The sequence below is a fragment of the Pseudonaja textilis genome, chromosome Z, assembly GCF_049901715.1.
Source record: "Pseudonaja textilis isolate UNSWEBS1 chromosome Z, rPseTex1.2, whole genome shotgun sequence".
NCBI classification, from domain to species: Eukaryota; Metazoa; Chordata; class Lepidosauria; order Squamata; family Elapidae; genus Pseudonaja; species Pseudonaja textilis.
Window position 1 is genome coordinate 122,244,606 of NC_142008.1, and position 17,542 is coordinate 122,262,147.

At 39.3% G+C, this 17,542-nt stretch overlaps 1 protein-coding gene and 4 non-coding genes across 5 annotated transcripts; 2 read left to right on the plus strand and 3 right to left on the minus strand.

Moving 5' to 3' along the window:
* Positions 1 to 701: 701 nt before the first annotated feature.
* TRNAG-UCC (transfer RNA glycine (anticodon UCC)) lies at positions 702 to 773 on the plus strand. The gene has a single exon. It is a non-coding gene; the product is annotated as a tRNA-Gly (tRNA).
* A 1,068-nt stretch (positions 774 to 1,841) lies between these two features.
* LOC113449470 (histone H3) lies at positions 1,842 to 3,386 on the minus strand. Its single transcript, XM_087915469.1, has one exon. The coding sequence runs from the start codon at positions 3,335 to 3,337 to the stop codon at positions 2,927 to 2,929; it is 411 nt and encodes a 136-aa protein (XP_087771595.1). The 5' UTR covers positions 3,338 to 3,386; the 3' UTR covers positions 1,842 to 2,926.
* Positions 3,387 to 4,420: 1,034 nt separating this feature from the next.
* TRNAL-AAG (transfer RNA leucine (anticodon AAG)) lies at positions 4,421 to 4,502 on the plus strand. Its single transcript has one exon. It is a non-coding gene; the product is annotated as a tRNA-Leu (tRNA).
* A 1,343-nt stretch (positions 4,503 to 5,845) lies between these two features.
* On the minus strand, positions 5,846 to 5,918 carry TRNAK-CUU (transfer RNA lysine (anticodon CUU)). Its single transcript has one exon. It is a non-coding gene; the product is annotated as a tRNA-Lys (tRNA).
* A 1,636-nt stretch (positions 5,919 to 7,554) lies between these two features.
* Positions 7,555 to 7,627, minus strand: TRNAK-UUU (transfer RNA lysine (anticodon UUU)). Its single transcript has one exon. It is a non-coding gene; the product is annotated as a tRNA-Lys (tRNA).
* Positions 7,628 to 17,542: the final 9,915 nt, after the last annotated feature.

Below are 17,542 nucleotides of genomic sequence, written 5' to 3' on the forward strand. Positions count from 1 at the left end.
CTTTAAATGTACACTAATTGGCATAATTAAAATGAAATTTCATTGCAAACAGCTCTCAAAGGGACACCACCTCCAATATATATTACATAAACATGATAAATAAAAAAATAAATTATGCATATGCTTACGTACACACTTATATGATACTGCATACATCATAAAGTTGCTGACATTCAGAAACGCTGAATTAAAATGCTAAGAAAGGGCAATTTTTGTCAACTAAAAGTCAAAGGTTTCACTCTAAGTTTTTTGTCCTCTTTTGATTTTCCATAGAGTGAAATCTTGTGTATTTGCTATTAGGCAAAAAAAAAAAAAGAATGGTTATCTTTTCTTCACTTTTCTAAAGTTTCCAAATCTAAATTGGTGATTAAAAAAAACAAATACCACTGTTGTTGCAAATGTCTGGCTACTTTTCATTTACTACTATAAATAACCATGTTATTACAGTCACTACAAACTTAACTAGTTACTCTTTGCAATTGTCAGCCTCAACAAGGAAATTCGGTTAAAGATGGGTACGATTAACATTGAATTGCAGCAAGAAAAAAAGGAAATTGGAGGAGAAAGTTACTGACATGTTTTTCAGAACGAACAGCGCCATCTGCTGTCTTGATAATTCCCTAACATTTTTTAATACAAATATGCATATAAGTGCTTGTGATCTAAAGATGTTTCCCAAAAGAAACCTTATCTCGCATGAAGCGTTGGTGGTATAGTGGTGAGCATAGCTGCCTTCCAAGCAGTTGACCCGGGTTCGATTCCCGGCCAACGCAACTCCTTTTTCTTTTCCTTGCTTTCCAAAAGGAAATTCCAGATCTTTGGGGGTTTTTTTAGGACAGCAAAAAATGGCATTTTTCCAAGCTGCCTCTCTAGCAAACCATTAAAAACAATCCTTTTATTAAGTTTACTGACTGCTTTAAATATTTCTACTGTTACAATTCCTAATGATTAAAAAAAAATCCAAAGTGTAATAAAACCAGTTATTTACTGTGTGAATAACATGGAGTTCTCTATGCCACACTTTCTTGCAGTCTTGTTAGTAAATTATAAATGAAGGAGAATAAAGGAAAGAGAAATGGGGAAGAAGAGGAAAAGTCAGTTGTAGGCAGGAGAACGAATCCTACATTTGAACAAAGATATATACAAAGGGTTTTTTTTCTAAGACTTTGAGTGTGCTCCGTTGTTTTTAAGACTTGAACCCTTTCCACTATCCCAGGGTTAGTCATGAAGAAATGGAGCAGACAATATACTTCAGGAACATTTAAGGTACAAAAATCAGTTGGATAATAATTTAAAAAGTGTATTAGCTGCAAGGGAATCTGAAGATCATTTAGTCCAACCCCCTGCAGGAATTCTTGCTAAAAATACCCTCAGCGCCAACCATGCAGTCCCTGTGGTTTTAGTATTTAAAAGCCCCGAATCCATCCATGTTAAATCTAATTGGGGTGCTAGCCATAGAACTGAGATAGAGGTTAGTGGAACTTCTGTTGAAATAATTACTGCTGAATGAATAATTATGGACATATTTAGACTGAATAGTAAAGATATAGATGTAGATAGAACAAAGATCCATGAGAGGAGTATGGGAGGTAAGTTAAAAATGGATAAGAATTGAAATATTCGAATGGACAAGAGATGATGGACACAAAGAAAATGCCTGATTAATGGTGGCCTGATTAAAAATTAGAATAGAGGTAGAAATAAGAATACACACTTATATAATAGAATAAAAGCACTAACTAGATGGAAAGATTAGAGGTTGAAAGATGGTATTATATATGCTTAAATAATATGGTGATTGGCACTAGAATGGCGCATTGAAACATTGAATAACTAAATAATGAAGGATTAAATAGAATTCTTTATTGGCCAAGTGTGATTAGATACACAAGGAATTTGTCTTGGTGCAAATGCTCTCAGTATACATAAACGAAAAGATACATTCGTCAAAGACTCAAGAATCATCAGGTACAACAATTAATAATAGTCATAGGGTACAAAAAGCAATCAACCATACTAGGAAACAGGCAATATAAATTGTAAGGATACAAGCGACAAAGTTACAGTCATACAGTCATAAGTGAGAGGAGATGGTGAAAGGAAGGATGGGAAGATTAAAAGTAATACAGACTTAGTAAATAGTTGGACAGCGTTGAGGGAATTATTTTAGCAGAGTGATGATGGCATTTATATTTCAATACAAACAGTATTAACACTAGGATTAGTAGTGATGGCCCGATTAGAAGCTCAAATAGAGGTAGAAACTATAAATAGGGGGAATATTAGCATACATATTTTTACATAATAGAATAAAAGCAATTAGATGAAAAAACTAGAGGTTGAAAGATGGCATTACTATGCATGTTCATATATTACGATTGGCATTAGAATGGCACATTGAAACACTGAATAACTATCTTAATACAAATATGTGTATTAACACTAAATTACATAGATTTGACTAATGTAACAATTATATTAAATATTAACATTGCTACTTCGAAGGCCGTCGGAACCCAGCATCACCAACACCTTAGGCGATTTGGGGTTCCTTCGTAGGGCAGTACGTGGCAGTCAAGATACTGGGAGCATGGTTGAGGTGTAAAGTAACCCACCGTGGTCACCTTTTGCAGGGGCATCTCCGCTTTCCCACCTCTCCATCCATCAACGAAGTGCGGTCACAGTAAAAACGCAAGTTAGTGTATTAAACACCCTCAGCAAATTTTCCAAAAGGGTCTCATTAAAAAGCTTGTGAGAAAAATCTCTATCAGGGACACGACCCCGCCCCCAGCTGGATAGATTTTACACTCAATAGTTTGCGACGAATACAAGGGAGACCCCCTCAGGCGGATTTCAAACTCTTTCCGCAGAAAAGTGAGTGGGCTCTTAAAAGAGCCTTTGGGGTTGGGTGGGCCTCGGCGCGTCCTTACGCCCTCTCCCCGCGGATGCGTCGGGCCAGCTGGATGTCTTTGGGCATGATGGTGACGCGCTTGGCGTGGATGGCGCACAGGTTGGTGTCCTCGAAGAGCCCCACCAGGTAAGCCTCGCTCGCCTCCTGCAGAGCCATGACGGCCGAGCTCTGGAAGCGCAGGTCGGTCTTGAAGTCCTGCGCAATTTCGCGCACCAACCGCTGGAAGGGCAGCTTGCGGATCAGCAGCTCCGTCGACTTCTGGTAGCGGCGGATCTCGCGCAGGGCCACGGTGCCCGGCCGGTAGCGGTGAGGCTTCTTCACGCCGCCCGTGGCCGGCGCGCTCTTCCGCGCAGCCTTGGTGGCCAGCTGCTTGCGGGGCGCCTTCCCGCCGGTCGACTTGCGAGCCGTTTGCTTGGTGCGAGCCATCCTTCCTCTAAGCGCTCCGTCACTTTAACTCCTCCACGCCGGATTCGAATGAAGCGAAGCGCGTTTTCGCGGCCCTCCTTTTAAAGCCGGTTCGCTCTCCTCGATTGGCTGGGAAAGAAAGACGAGTTCGGAGGTTCGGGATTCGTCGGGGATTGGTCAGAATTAGAAAAGGAGGCGAGGCCCAGAATACTAACCACGTGTCAATGTAACGGGTTAGCAGAGTTAGAAGGTACCTTGTAGGTTATCTCGTCCAACCTCTTTCCACCCTCCAAGCAGGACACGCCTACACCATTATCGACTTGCGAGCCGTTTGCTGGATGCGAGCCATCCTTGCCGAAGAAACGAAGTCTGGAGGAGTCGAGTGCTCTTCCTGGAGAATTTTATACCTGGCGCGCTATCTCCCCATTGGCTCTTTTCGAACAAAATATATTTTCTGAATTTGAATCTCGCGCCCAAATCTGGAGTCCGCCTCCCCCCTCTGGTTTCCTGTTGAGATTTCAATCGCTGCTTTCAATCGGAGTAACTATTATTTCACGCAGCCTGGTTTCCTCCTCTCTGCCCTTAACTTTCTCCTGCTCTGATCAAGAATGTTTATCTCTTTTTAAGCCGGGTTCTTTAAACGTTTCAAAAATTCGAAATATCTTTCTTATATACGTAAGCCGTGGTGGTCCTGATGCTGAGGCTTGGATGGGATATCAAGACATCCTTGAAGTCTGTAGAGATTCTCAGTCATGCAGGTCATAATTGTCCCAAAGGTGCTTTTTTTTCGGGAGGCAATTGGACTTTCAGGTTTGTTTTTTGTTTTTTTTTAAGACGTTTCATTTCTCATCCAAGAAGCTTATTCAGCTCTGACAGAAGCTTCCATTCTCCACTGTCCCGTCAGAGCTGAAGAAGCTTCTTGAATGACAAGCGAAACGTCTTCACAAGAAAAAAGAAACGAGGAAATCCAGTTGCCTCCTGAAAAAGCACCTTTGGGACAAGACATCCTTGAAAAATCAAGTAGTGTTCAAATTTGGCAACTTTTTAAAACATGGATTTCGAGTCCCCGAATTCCCAAGCCACCTGTATCTTTTCTACATGCGTGGTAGCGTGGCCGAGCGGTCTAAGGCGCTGGATTAAGGCTCCAGTCTCTTCGGAGGCGTGGGTTCGAATCCCACCGCTGCCAAGGGTAGCTTCCCCCCGCCCCCGTACTGCTTTGAGACATCCGCAAAAACCTATTCGTCTCTAAAATGTTTTTCTGCTTTTCTGAGAAAGAAGAGCTGAACCTGGTAATGTTGAATGGCAGCGGTTCCCATCTTCCATCCCAAAAAAGCTGTTTGGAATATGCATGTATTTCTCGGGAAGCCAAATTTGACTTGAGGGACCCTTATTTCTGTGAGCTAAAAGGCTACCTCTAGCCCTAGAGAGATGATTATTTGCTAGCCATCAAATCTAAACTCTGGGTGGGATGCAATGAAGGAAAATTACAAAAGCAACCACTCAAATAAATCTAAAATTATAAATGAAAAAGAACACTAACAGCAACTTCTCTCCCAAGAAAGATATTAATAAAGCATGCCTACCATATCACCGTACTACTATACCCCGCTCTTTCCCTCTTCCACGCCCGGCCGCCTTTTATTCTCATATTGCTTTTTTTTCATTATTTATTCTATTGTTCCGTTAATTTACAACCGTTATGCTTACATGCTTCTTTTCGTTTCTTTATGGTAAGAAGAACCTAGAACAGCCCCAGAGCGAGAAAGAAATGCAACAATAAATAAATATTCAAACCTTAGACGCTTCGCTCACCTTACATCCTTGTTGCAATTCCTAAGAAACGAATTGCAACATAGTAACCAGGTGAGAAGCCTCAATGTTCCATCTTCGCTCAAGGACACGTCCCCCCATTGTCCCAACGTTCCATCTCCCGTAACAACGGACTGAAAGGACCCCTTTGCCTAAAAATAGAAATTCTATACTACAAGTATTCTCAGGTACGTGGGGAAGGACCGGTCTAGCTTTCCCCAAACTGGCCATCCAAACGGACCCGTAAGAGTTCCTGTCTTATACCTTCTAATAAAAATATTCTTTGCCTTTCCGTTGAGTGTGTGTGTGGGTGGGTTTTTTTTAGGTCCCTCGGTCTTGTAAGTGGTTTGGCACCCGCTCCCTTGCCAGTTGTAATAAACAGCGTTGGGGATAAATCTAAAATTCCGCCTTGCGATTCAGATTTCATTACAGCCCGCAATGCATCGCCAGATCCCTTCCCCCAATCGTCCTTAACCAATGGACGGCAGAGATGGTGAACACCCAAGCCTAAAACAAGATAAACATAATTTATTTAAAAAAATATATATCAGCATACATATATCATTATATATTCCATTTGTTTTTGGACCAGGAAATCAAACTTGGAGAAACTTAGCGTGAAGTCCAAGGCTGCAATACCACGTATTTCTACCGAACGAGTGAGTCTCCTGAAGATAAGGATTTTAAATGTCCAGAGAGGAACAAAAAGAAAAGATTCTGCGCCCAACGTGGGGCTCGAACCCACGACCCTGAGATTAAGAGTCTCATGCTCTACCGACTGAGCTAGCCGGGCTGCTGATACCGATGATGGGATTGATACTATTAGTTTTCATTCTGCTTACAGAGACTGCGAGTGATCATGATTAGGATTTGAGGGAACAACCTTTTCTCAAGAGGAGATTTTCAGTATGTGTGGCTGCTACGTTGCATTTTAGGAAAGCAACTTGCCTTTCTCCCTATGTTCCTCCCTCCCCTTCCTTACCTTTCCTCCTTTCCACTCCTTTCTTTTCCTCCTTTCCATTCCTTTCCTTTCCCTTTCTGTTTCCCTTCCCTTCCTCTTCCTTTCCTTTCCTTTCCTTTCCTTCCCTTCCCTTCCCTTCCCTTCCCTTCCTCTTCCTTCCATTAGTTGTGGACTAGCTGTACATATGAATCCTTCTTGTGTTACTAATCATGTTACTAATTTAATAACTGCAGTGATTTACTGAACAATTGTGGTGACCAAGATCATACAAAGGGACCAAACTCACTTCTGCCTGCTTAGAACAGCCCTACAGGTCAACCAGAATAAATTCAAACCATCCCTGTTGATTTTCATAAGACTTTCCATACATTTATTTATTAGTAAAATTTATCTCCTGCATTTTATTGGTGTTTAGAATCATCCCCAAAGCTATGGCTTCGAAGTTTAGACACTTAAAAGAACAGTTATTTCATTTTTAGAAAGTTAGCAACAAACCCTCTCCAAGAAGAATGAAGTATTTGAGAAATATTAAAAAGGCAGCATCATATTTTCCTAAAAAGGGAAACATGCTTTTGGAGACAGAAAGCAGCCCCCACCTTCCTTAATAGCCCACAGCAGATGTCAGCACTTAAGAGATAGAGATTGATAGCTTTATTCATAAGCAATACCCTCACCCAACAAGGATAGAATTAGCCCTCACCCACAATAGAATTGCCCAGCAAGCCCCTTCATTGCATCAGCCAAACTTCAACTAAACGTAGCTCAGACAAACATCTAGGACATAGTCCCATGGGAGTTTGACGACAGCCAATGGAATACATGTTCTTGCACAGGAACAGGAAGCTCAAGTACAAAGCCCAAGAGAAGGTATAAAAACCCCTCACTCTCAACTCCATGTGGTCAGATGCACCAGAACTACAAACTTGTGGTTCTGTTAATCAATCAATGTACTCTCTTTCCAATCAGCCTCCAGCCTCCATTTTGTTTCCAATGCCTTCTTCCAGGCTTGGAACTGAACCAGAAGGATATTCCTTCCAACACATTAAAAAAGAAACAACTTTGGTTTAAAAAAAAGCAAACATAAATATGCTCTCCCAATTCTATTTCTATTCAAGTGCAGCCTAGCTTGCTTGCACATTAGTTACAAGCTTCATAGGTAAACTAAAGCAAAAAGGTTATTTAACAAGGGGAAGAAACAGAAAACTTATGGTTCCAAGCCCCAAAATTAGTCATTGTACATCTCTACTCCTTGGCTTTTTATAGTCCTTCTCAGAAATGGGTTATTGTTGAAAAGAGACAGTGCACTAAGGTAAGAATTAATGTAAAGCAAGGGTCTTCAAACTTGGCAACTCCCAGAATTCCTGAGCTAACATGACTGGAGGAGGAGTTATGGGAGTTGAAGTCCACAAGTCTTGTAGCCGTCAAGTTTGAAGACCCTTTGAGAAAGAAATGGGGAAAAAAATTCTACCGCCTGAACAGGGACTTGAACCCTGGGCCCTCAGATTAAAAGTCTGATGCTCTACCGACTGAGCTATCCAGGCTCTGTTTCCTAGGTGTTAAACAGCTCCTGAAAGCCATCCACTAACTTGGCCATTTCTGCTAAATTTATATTTCTCAAGTGAAGACCTTTGCAAGTTGAAGGCACAAACAAAAAATCTGCTCATCAACTATTTTCACACCTGTCCCATGAAAAATGTATTTTAGGATACGGCTCAAGAAGTTGTGGACATCACAATTCAGAGTATTTTTCCTCCTCTTTCCCCCATAAGTAAATATTGTTGAATTACCATTATCATTTTTCTTTGACTCTTTTGTACAACTTGATCAATACCATTTTTTTTATGGTTTCCTGGAATTACGAGAGAGAGAGAGAGAGAGAGAGAGAGAGAGAGAGAGAGAGAGAGAGAGAGAGAGAGTTTTAGCAATCAAGGAAAATGCTACAAGTTGCTCTCTGAACTTAGTTGTTTTCTTGCAGATGTTTCATTAACCAGACTAGGTAATATCATCATTACTAGTGTGCTAGGTACTAGTGCACTAGCAATGATAACGTTACCTAGTTTGGTTATGAGATGTCTGCAAGAAAACAACTAAGTTCAGAGAACACCGAGGTTTTAGGTTAGCAAAATTTGGTTGGATTTGACACAAAGCATGTACCATGGTTACCAGGGGTGGGATTCAAATTTTTAAACAACCGGTTCTGTGGGCGTGGCTTAATTGGTGGGCGTGGCTTGGTGATCATGTTTTTGGCTGGGCATGGCCAACTCAACATCACTCACATCGAGGCACGCATTTCCTCGCCTGGCGTCTCATGACTGGAGATGCTGCAACAGATGTAAGTGTGAAAAATGGTCATAAGTCACTTTTTTCAGTGCCATTTGTTAGTGATTGGGGACAAACCCCCAAGCAGAGTGTGCAGCAGCAGTCAAGCCAGGCAGCCAAATGAGAGAGGCTGGGCCCAAGAGTATACACACACTGGAGACAAAAACTGTTTGTAGTTTTAAATAGTTGTTTAATCCATTCAGAGTTTAAGCATTGTCAATCAGTCCATATGTCATTCACAAATATATCCATCCAGTAACTTAGTCCAGTAATAGTCAGTAATATGTCCTTATCTGCTTGTAAATCTTCTCCTCCCGATACCTTTTTCTCGAAGACAATGCTGAGTATTCACATGATATCAGCTCACCAAGGGAATAGTCCTTTTGTTCAACAGAAACGGTATCCAGCACAGTAGCCAGCAAACAGTAACAAGCAGATGTCTCAAACAGGAGTAAGCAGCAGGCAGAGCAGAGAGCAGAGAGACCAGGGAGACCAGGGAGCAGCAGGGCCAGACCAGTGTCACGTTTCTCTTACTGCCTTTTATTGCCGCTTGTAACCGCACCCTTAATTATCTAATTACATTGCAGTTTGGTGCTTAAAGCTACAAACACTTAAACCTTGGTTTATATATTTATTCACCCAAACCTAGTTGGTGTATCCATATACCCAACATTCTCCCCTTTTGGGTGATATAAATATATAATACCCTTACAATCTAAACCCATACTTTTCACAACTCTCTAGGTGCTTAATGGCACCTTGGGCTTTAGTAAAATTATCAGCTATATTGTCCTCCGACATGCAGTACTCCAGCTGTATCATTTTACTCTTTACAGATTGTCTAACGTTTAGGTACCTTAAATCCGTATGCTTGCTCCTAGTTTTTACTGCAATATTTGTGGCCATTTGAATTGCTGCCTGATTATCTTCATGTACAATTATAGGATAATTTACAGTTATACCCATATCATTCATCATTTGTTTATACATAATTAATTCAGTACATAACAATGACAAACAGGAGAATTCTGCCTCCATAGTAGACAAACTTATATGCTGTTGTCTTATTGACTTCCAACCTATTAATGTCTTACCCAGCATTATGGCTGTTCCCGAAGTCGACTTTCTTGTGTCTCTTTCTGATGCAAAACTAGCATCTGCATAAGCACTCAGTATTAGATCACCTTTTGGTTCTAGATACAGTGCATGGTGTAATGTTCCTTTAAGATATCTTAAAATCCTCTTTAATGCATTCCAATGACACTGAAAGTGGATCATTATTGTGTCGTACCAGTTTATTAATACTATAAGCTATATCTGGCCTTGACCAATTGCTAATGTATGATAAGCTACCAATCAAAGATTGATATAATACCTTATCAAATTTGGGACTTTGAGCATCCATTTTGCAAATATCCTGACTCATTGGAGTCTTTGCATGCTTACAAAGTTCCATCTTATAATCTATTAGCAATTTAGATATCTTATCCTCCTGAGATATCTTAAAACCTTTCTGTGTTTTCAGTATATTCAAACCTAGATATTTCTTTATCTCCCCTAATTGCTTGATTTTTATTTTCTTGGCTAATGATGCTATTATTTTATTGGCTTCATCATTAGTTTCAGTAATCAAGGCAATATCATCAGTGAACAATAATAATAATGATGTTTTACCATTTGTCTCTCTTTTAAATAGACATGGATCGGCTAAACCAGCTTTAAACCCTATATTGTTTAGTTCCTTCACAATATACTGGTTCCATTCATAGCCTGATTGTTTAAGACCATAGAGGCTCTTCTTTAACAACCAACAATCATTATTATTTTCACCTTTAAATCCAATAGGCTTTTTCATATATACAGTATGTCTTAGTGGAGCATGCAAGTAAGCAGTTTCCACATCTAGATGGTTAACTATATATTTCTTGCTTGCTGCCCACACTAAGGCTGCCCTTAATGTAGCTGCTTTAAGACTAGGTGCAAATACTTCATCATAGTCATTGGCACTTTGTCTAAAACCTTGGGCTACTAATCTTGCCTTATGGATTATGTTTCCATCCTTATCAGTTTTTATCTTAAAAATCCATTTGCAGCCAATGGGTTTTATATTAACAGGTAATCTCACATTTTCATATCCTTTAAGGATCTCAATTCCTTATTCATTGCTGCATACCAACTTTCCTTATCTTTAGTAGGATACTTTTTTATCTCATCCACAGTATATGGAACTCTATTTTCCTGGCACACTGTGTTAGCCTGGTATCTATCAGGCGGTCTAGATATTCGTGTAGTTCTTCTGGGAATTACAGGGCTTGTATGAGGACTTTTTTGATTTACTACCTGTTCATGTTCCTCAGCTTGCTCAGCTATTTCTTCCTTTATGGGCTCTATCTCTTCCTGTACTTCTCTCTTTACTTTATTCTTAAAGTTACAGGGATAATTAATGGGATTTCTATAGGATTCAATAATCACTTCTTTATTGTTATCCTGTTCTAACTTATCCCATCCTACGTGCTCTAGAAATTGGGCATTGGCACTACATAACACCTTAGATGTGCCTTTCTCCCAAAATCTATATGCCCTATGGTTTGCTTGGTAACCAACGAAGAATAATTGTTTAGCTCTGTGTTGCCCTTTACGCCTGAGTTGTGTAGGGATATGCACCCATGCTGGTGCACCAAATGTGTGCAGGTAACTCAGATCAGGCTTCCTGCCATGCCACATGGTGAATGGTATTTCACCAGTAGTTGAGTTAACAACGTTGTTCAATATGTGATTAGCACACATTGTGGCCTCCCCCCATAAAGAATCAGGTAATCCAGAATCAGTTAACATTGTTCTAACCATTGCCTGTAGTGTTTGGCCTCTTCTCTCAATAAATGCGTTGTGTTGTGGTCTGTATGGTGCAGATTTCTTGTGCTCTATTCCAGCTACCTTTAATCTATTCCGGAATTTGTTAACAGCAATTACCATTATCTGTCACCAAGGTTATCAGTTGCCTTTTAGCCTTTCTTTCTGCAAACTTTAACCAGTTGAAGAAATGTTGATATGTTTCAGTTTTGCTTTTCATTAGGTAGCAAAACCATATCTAGAGTAATGGTCCATAATGCTCAGTATATATCAAGCACCCCCCATACTGGGTTTCTTTGGACCTATAATGTCTGCAAATACTACTTCTAAAGGTTCTTTAGTTTTGAAACCATTTAGCCTATTTGCAGGCAATATTTTACTCTTATCTTCACAGCAGACATTACAACGCAAATATCTATCACAAGGTTTTAACCTTATTCCATCAGATAACTCTACTGTACGTTTTAGCATTTTAAAATTTACATGCCCCAAATGCCTATGCAATAAATGGATACATTCATTATGAGGCTTTATATTGTTAAATACAGTCAGTGCCTCCCCTTTCTTACTATCATGTAATACATACAATGCTCCATTTAAAGCTGCAGTTACCCTTTTGTTATCTTTTTCAATTATGCAATTATTATCCTTAAATGTAATTACATAACCTAGTTTGTCTAATACTCTTACAGAAAGTAAGTTCATCTTTAACTGTGGTACATACAATATTTTTATATTCTGGTTTAAGCATGGACAGTATGCAATACCTTCACCCTTGGCCTTGAGGTTCCAACCATTGGCAAGTGATATATGTTGAGAGCTTGTAGACATTTTTATAAATTTTGTCTTATCTCTCGTGATGCAGTGGGATGCACCACTGTCCACCACCCATAAATCATTCTTCACATCACAGTTGCTAAACATGGCTAGTTCAAAGGATTTCTTTGGCTTTTTTACATTCTGGCTTTTTTCTTTTCTGCAGAATCTTGCCAAATGTCCTCTGCCTCCACAATTAAAACACTTTTTAATTGTGTATGCCGTCGAAGATAAATTCTCTTCCTCCGGGTGCTTTACTTTCCTAAGTTGGTTTCTTTCAAGCTTTGAAGATAATTTCTCTTCTTCTCTCAGCTGGTCACGTTCAGACCTTCTTCTGGCTTCTTCTAATAGCCTGCCGGTAATCTCAGTTAATGATAAACTTTCTTTTGGCAATACTTCTAAAGCCGTCACATAATCATCATAGGTTCGATCCAATGAAGACAGTATGATATATACTTGTTGCAACTCATTAAATATAAGCTCTTTTTCATGTAATTCCTGAAAAATGCTTTTCATACAGTTTAAATGAGTTAACATGTCTCCATTCTTCTCAAGATGTGTTCTAAACAGCTTCCGTGTAAGATTGATATGAGCTCCTACACTGTCTCGAACATAAATCTTCCTGAGGTTCTCCCAGCAGTTTGCAGCATTTTCCTCTCCACGGATATGAATAAGTTGCTGGTCTGAGAGAGTCAGTTCTATGATGCATAAAGCCTGCTCATTCTTTTGTTTATAGTCTTGTATCTTTTTGTCATCCTCTTCATCATTAGGATCTAAGTTAGATACATCTGGTGGGTTTGTTATTATGTCCCACAAACCTTCTCTTCGTAGAAGTAAACTACATTTCATTGACCATGAAACATAGTTTGTTCCATCTAGTCTGGATATCATGGACAGATTTGGCAAATTTACTTGTGCCATTGCTCTTTAGATATATAACTATTTAACAAACAGTTTGTTTTTACAGTAATGTGCAACTCAGACCAACTCTCACTGCTATATCCTGGTTAGTTAGACTGTGCGCACTGGGCCCATAACCAATGTTAGTGATTGGGGACAAACCCCCAAGCAGAGTGTGCAGCAGCAGTCAAGCCAGGCAGCCAAATGAGAGAGGCTGGGCCCAAGAGTATACACACACTGGAGACAAAAACTGTTTGTAGTTTTAAATAGTTGTTTAATCCATTCAGAGTTTAAGCATTGTCAATCAGTCCATATGTCATTCACAAATATATCCATCCAGTAACTTAGTCCAGTAACTAGTCAGTAATATGTCCTTATCTGCTTGTAAATCTTCTCCTCCCGATACCTTTTTCTCGAAGACAACGCTGAGTATTCACAGGATATCAGCTCACCAAGGGAATAGTCCTTTTGTTCAGCAGAAACGGTATCCAGCACAGTAGCCAGCAAACAGTAACAAGCAGATGTCTCAAACAGGAGTAAGCAGCAGGCAGAGCAGAGAGCAGAGAGACCAGGGAGACCAGGGAGCAGCAGGGCCAGACCAGTGTCACGTTTCTCTTACTGCCTTTTATTGCCGCTTGTAACCGCACCCTTAATTATCTAATTACATTGCAGTTTGGTGCTTAAAGCTACAAACACTTAAACTTTGGTTTATATATTTATTCACCCAAACCTAGTTGGTGTATCCATATACCCAACACCATTGTAACTTTGAATGATCACTCCACACAAGCAAAGTACCAGCAAAGAAGTCTCATCCTGCCAAGAATGTAATAAGGGTTAACGGAGAGGCAGTTTCTGTAAGCAACACCAGAATGTTTCCTTCCTTACAGGGTTAGGCCAGTAATTTTAGGATTACTGTAATTTTAGGATGACAGTAATTCTAAAAACCCTTTCTCTGAACTGCTTAGAATATTAACAACTGGTTCTAGCAAAAAGGTGCGAACTGGTAGAATCCCAGCCCTGATGGTTACTATGTCTAAAAATAAGACAAAAGTTTTTATTACAGATTGGGTGATGTCTCTTTTTTCTTTTATAGTGTACCAGATGTCATTTTATGTCAATGTGAGCAAATAATTATTTTGCTGACATTCAGATTTGTTTTTCCCTGTCTTTTCTGTGAGTGGGGCAGGATGTGGGGGGAGGGTTAAAGCCATAGGAAGAAGAATATGATGTAAGTGTTCAATATGTGTTTTTTTTTGTTGTTGTTTCTGTTTTTCAAGAAGAGTTGAAAAATATTTTTGATAATGAGAGTAAATGGTGGAAAATGCAAAAAAAAAAAGTTTAAGGTTAGCAAATGTGAGCAAAACTTCACTGTAAAGTACCCTATTAAGACCATGAAATAAATAGAGATAAAAAGAATAAAAATTATTCCTCATTTCCTGTTTTTCATTGGTGACTCAAAAAAACAAAGTAAAAAAATAAAGTCCTCCCCGTCGGGGAATCGAATCCAGGGGTCTCCCACGTGACAAGCGGGGATACTTACCACTATCCTAACGAGGAAAGGGCCTGAGTTGTGTTCTTTTCTGCATACTAAAGACTATGGCATCCAGTTGCTAATCCAGAAGACAATTAATTGATCTTTGGAGATCTTTAAGGATTACATAAAAGCATTGTTCTTTATTCTTTATTCCATTATTGGAATAAAGTTTTTTTTTTAAATTTTATTGGTTTTTAAGACAAACATAGACAGACAAAACATAAAAACATCAATCCATCTTCCACATATATACATACAGTGTGTCGGTTGGTATACAAATTGTTTTGTGCTTCCATTTCATAGTCTTCAATTACAATTACATTGTGTATATTCTCATATTTTCAATCAAATATTAAATACATTAATATCATTGTTAATCATTAGGAATAAAGTTTTTTAATAGAAACACAAAGAGGGTGTTCTCTTTCTTCGTTTTGAGGAGAAAAATTCACACAAATTTTTCTACTGTGCGAAGCCCCCCTCTCCGAGGAGAATAAAATATTTTGAGGAATATTAAAAGCAAAAAGGCAGAATATTATATTTCCCTATTTGAGAAATGGAGAAACATGCATTTATATATATATTATATACATAAATAATTTATGTATTTTCCTTTGGTATACATAAAAACTCAATATTCACATTGACAGTGTGTTGTCTAGGTAGAGTTGAATTTGAGTAATGGTAACAAAAAATTTCACGCTGCTATTAATAACAATTATCATCAAAACATATTAATAATAATATTTACTTATCTTTAAATATTCACCTTACATTATTTAATTAAACATTATTTTCAATTTTAAGGTTTTAACTTCTGTTTCTATTTTCTATCCATTAATAAAATGCCTCCCATCTTAAAAAGTATTCTGTTTCCTCCTTATCCTTAATTTTCATTGTTAATCTATCCATGTTGGCACATTCTAATATTTTCTTTATTACATTTTCCTGTTCATCTTTCCAATTTTGTGCATATACAATTCTGGCTGCTGTCAAAACATGTAATATTAAGTATGTATTTCTTTTATTCTATTTTTAGTAAGATACCCAAACAAAAACAATTCTGGTTTTATATCTATTTGTTGTTTTGTCATTTCTCCTAGCCACATTCATATTTTTATTCAATATTTTTTGGTCTTTGGACACACCCACCACATATGATAATAAGAGCAAGGTTACATTTTCAACATTTGGTGGACAAGAAACATGTATTTTTTTTAGAGTCAGGAAGCAGACTCAGTCTTTCTTAATAGCCCCCCCTCCCAGCAGGAATCAGCAAACCTATCTACAAAGCAAAAGACCTTCAGCTCCAGGATGATGGGATTAAGAAGAACAGGACATTTTCCTTCAGGACATTGTGGGAAGAGCACCCCAAAAGGACAGTGCCAGTAACCTCAGAAAACAGTGTCAAGAAACTCGAGGAAGTCCTTCCCCCGTTAAGAAAACCAAGAATCACAAGCTGAAAGAAAAACTTAGAGCAGCCCTGCTAACAGAGCTGACAATAGAGACACTTAAGTAGACCCATTAAGATAAGGACAATAAGGCTAAAAATAACTCACCAAGGCAAAACCAGAACTCCTTTTTTCCTGCCCACTGACAAGATTAACCCCCAGGATTGGAAAGGCAAAGGACCTGGGACAGGATTAACCCATTAACGCAGGAAGACAGGACCCAGGGCAATCACTTTAAGAGAAGCACACAAATAAACCTATAAAGCTGCAGGAGCTTCAAAGGGGAATTAAGCATAAAAGGCTCAGATATGCACACACACACACACCCAATCTGCTTGCAAGCCAGGAACTCCCTGAGCTGTGTCATTACTTTTCTTGCCTTCCTAAATTAAAAGATCCCTTTTCTGGCAGCTGACTTCCATGTCTGTTTCTTTTCAGCATCAGCAACTGCTTCCCAGCTGGGAAACGAACTCAGGAAATTTCTTCCAACAACATAATTGGATTAACCCACTACCATTTAGCAGAAGACCCAGAGCTTACTACATCGCACACTCTCCTATGGCAGGGGTGTCAAACTCGATTTCATTGAGAGTTGCATCAGAGTTGTGTTTGACCTGGGGGGCAGTGTTGTGGCATGGCCAAGGTGTGTGCATGGTCAGCTTGGTGGCATGGCCAAGGTGTGTGCATGGTCAGCTTGATGTCACTTGTGTCGGGAGTGCCTGTGGTGGTCCAAGTGGTCAGCCAGCGAAAATGGGTTCCCAATTTCTGTTTTCAGCCACTATGACCTCCTGTGGACCTCTGCCAGTGAAAACGGAGCTCTGTTTTCTCTGGCAGAGGGCTGCAGGAAGCCATTGCAGCCAAAAACGGGGCCTGGGAGGAGCTCCATTTTTGGTGGCAGAGGCACCACAGGCCAATCCTTTGCAGTTTCCAGGATGGCTCTGCAAGCCATATCTAAGCACCCCAGATCGAAGCACCCCAGGTTTGACACCCCTCTCCTAAGGGCATTTCAAACATTGCACAACCCCCCTACCAGCATCTCTGAACCTTACAAAAAGCCATGTACTCATCAAACCAATTGGTCAGCTGCACAGATCCACAACCGAGGTGGCTCTGCTTCATCAATAAACCATCTTTCCAATCAGCCCCCAATGTTTCCAATGTCTTTCTCCCAGCTTGGTACTGAACCGGATGGATATTTCTTTCCACGCTACAATTAATGGTTCTCTGAATTTGTACAATATATTGATATCGCAATAGGATTAGGATTGAGAATTCAACCATGATCAGATATGTCATAGTCAGCTGTAAAAATGAAATCAATAGGCTGAATTTGTGGAAAAGGCTATAAACCATCCAGCATTTTTTTAAAAAAAACTAGCCAACTTAACTGCCTTGTGGCAAGGTGTGTGCTATAAATCTTTCTGGAATCCGTTTGTGTGAACACTCAGAAATTTATTTAGTAAGAAGAGCTGAATAAATGTAGAGACATCATTAAAAAATTAAGTTTTTTTTAAAAAAATGCTTTTCTTTTTAAATCTTTTCTATTACCATACAACAGACTCTTTTGGAACATAAAAATCACA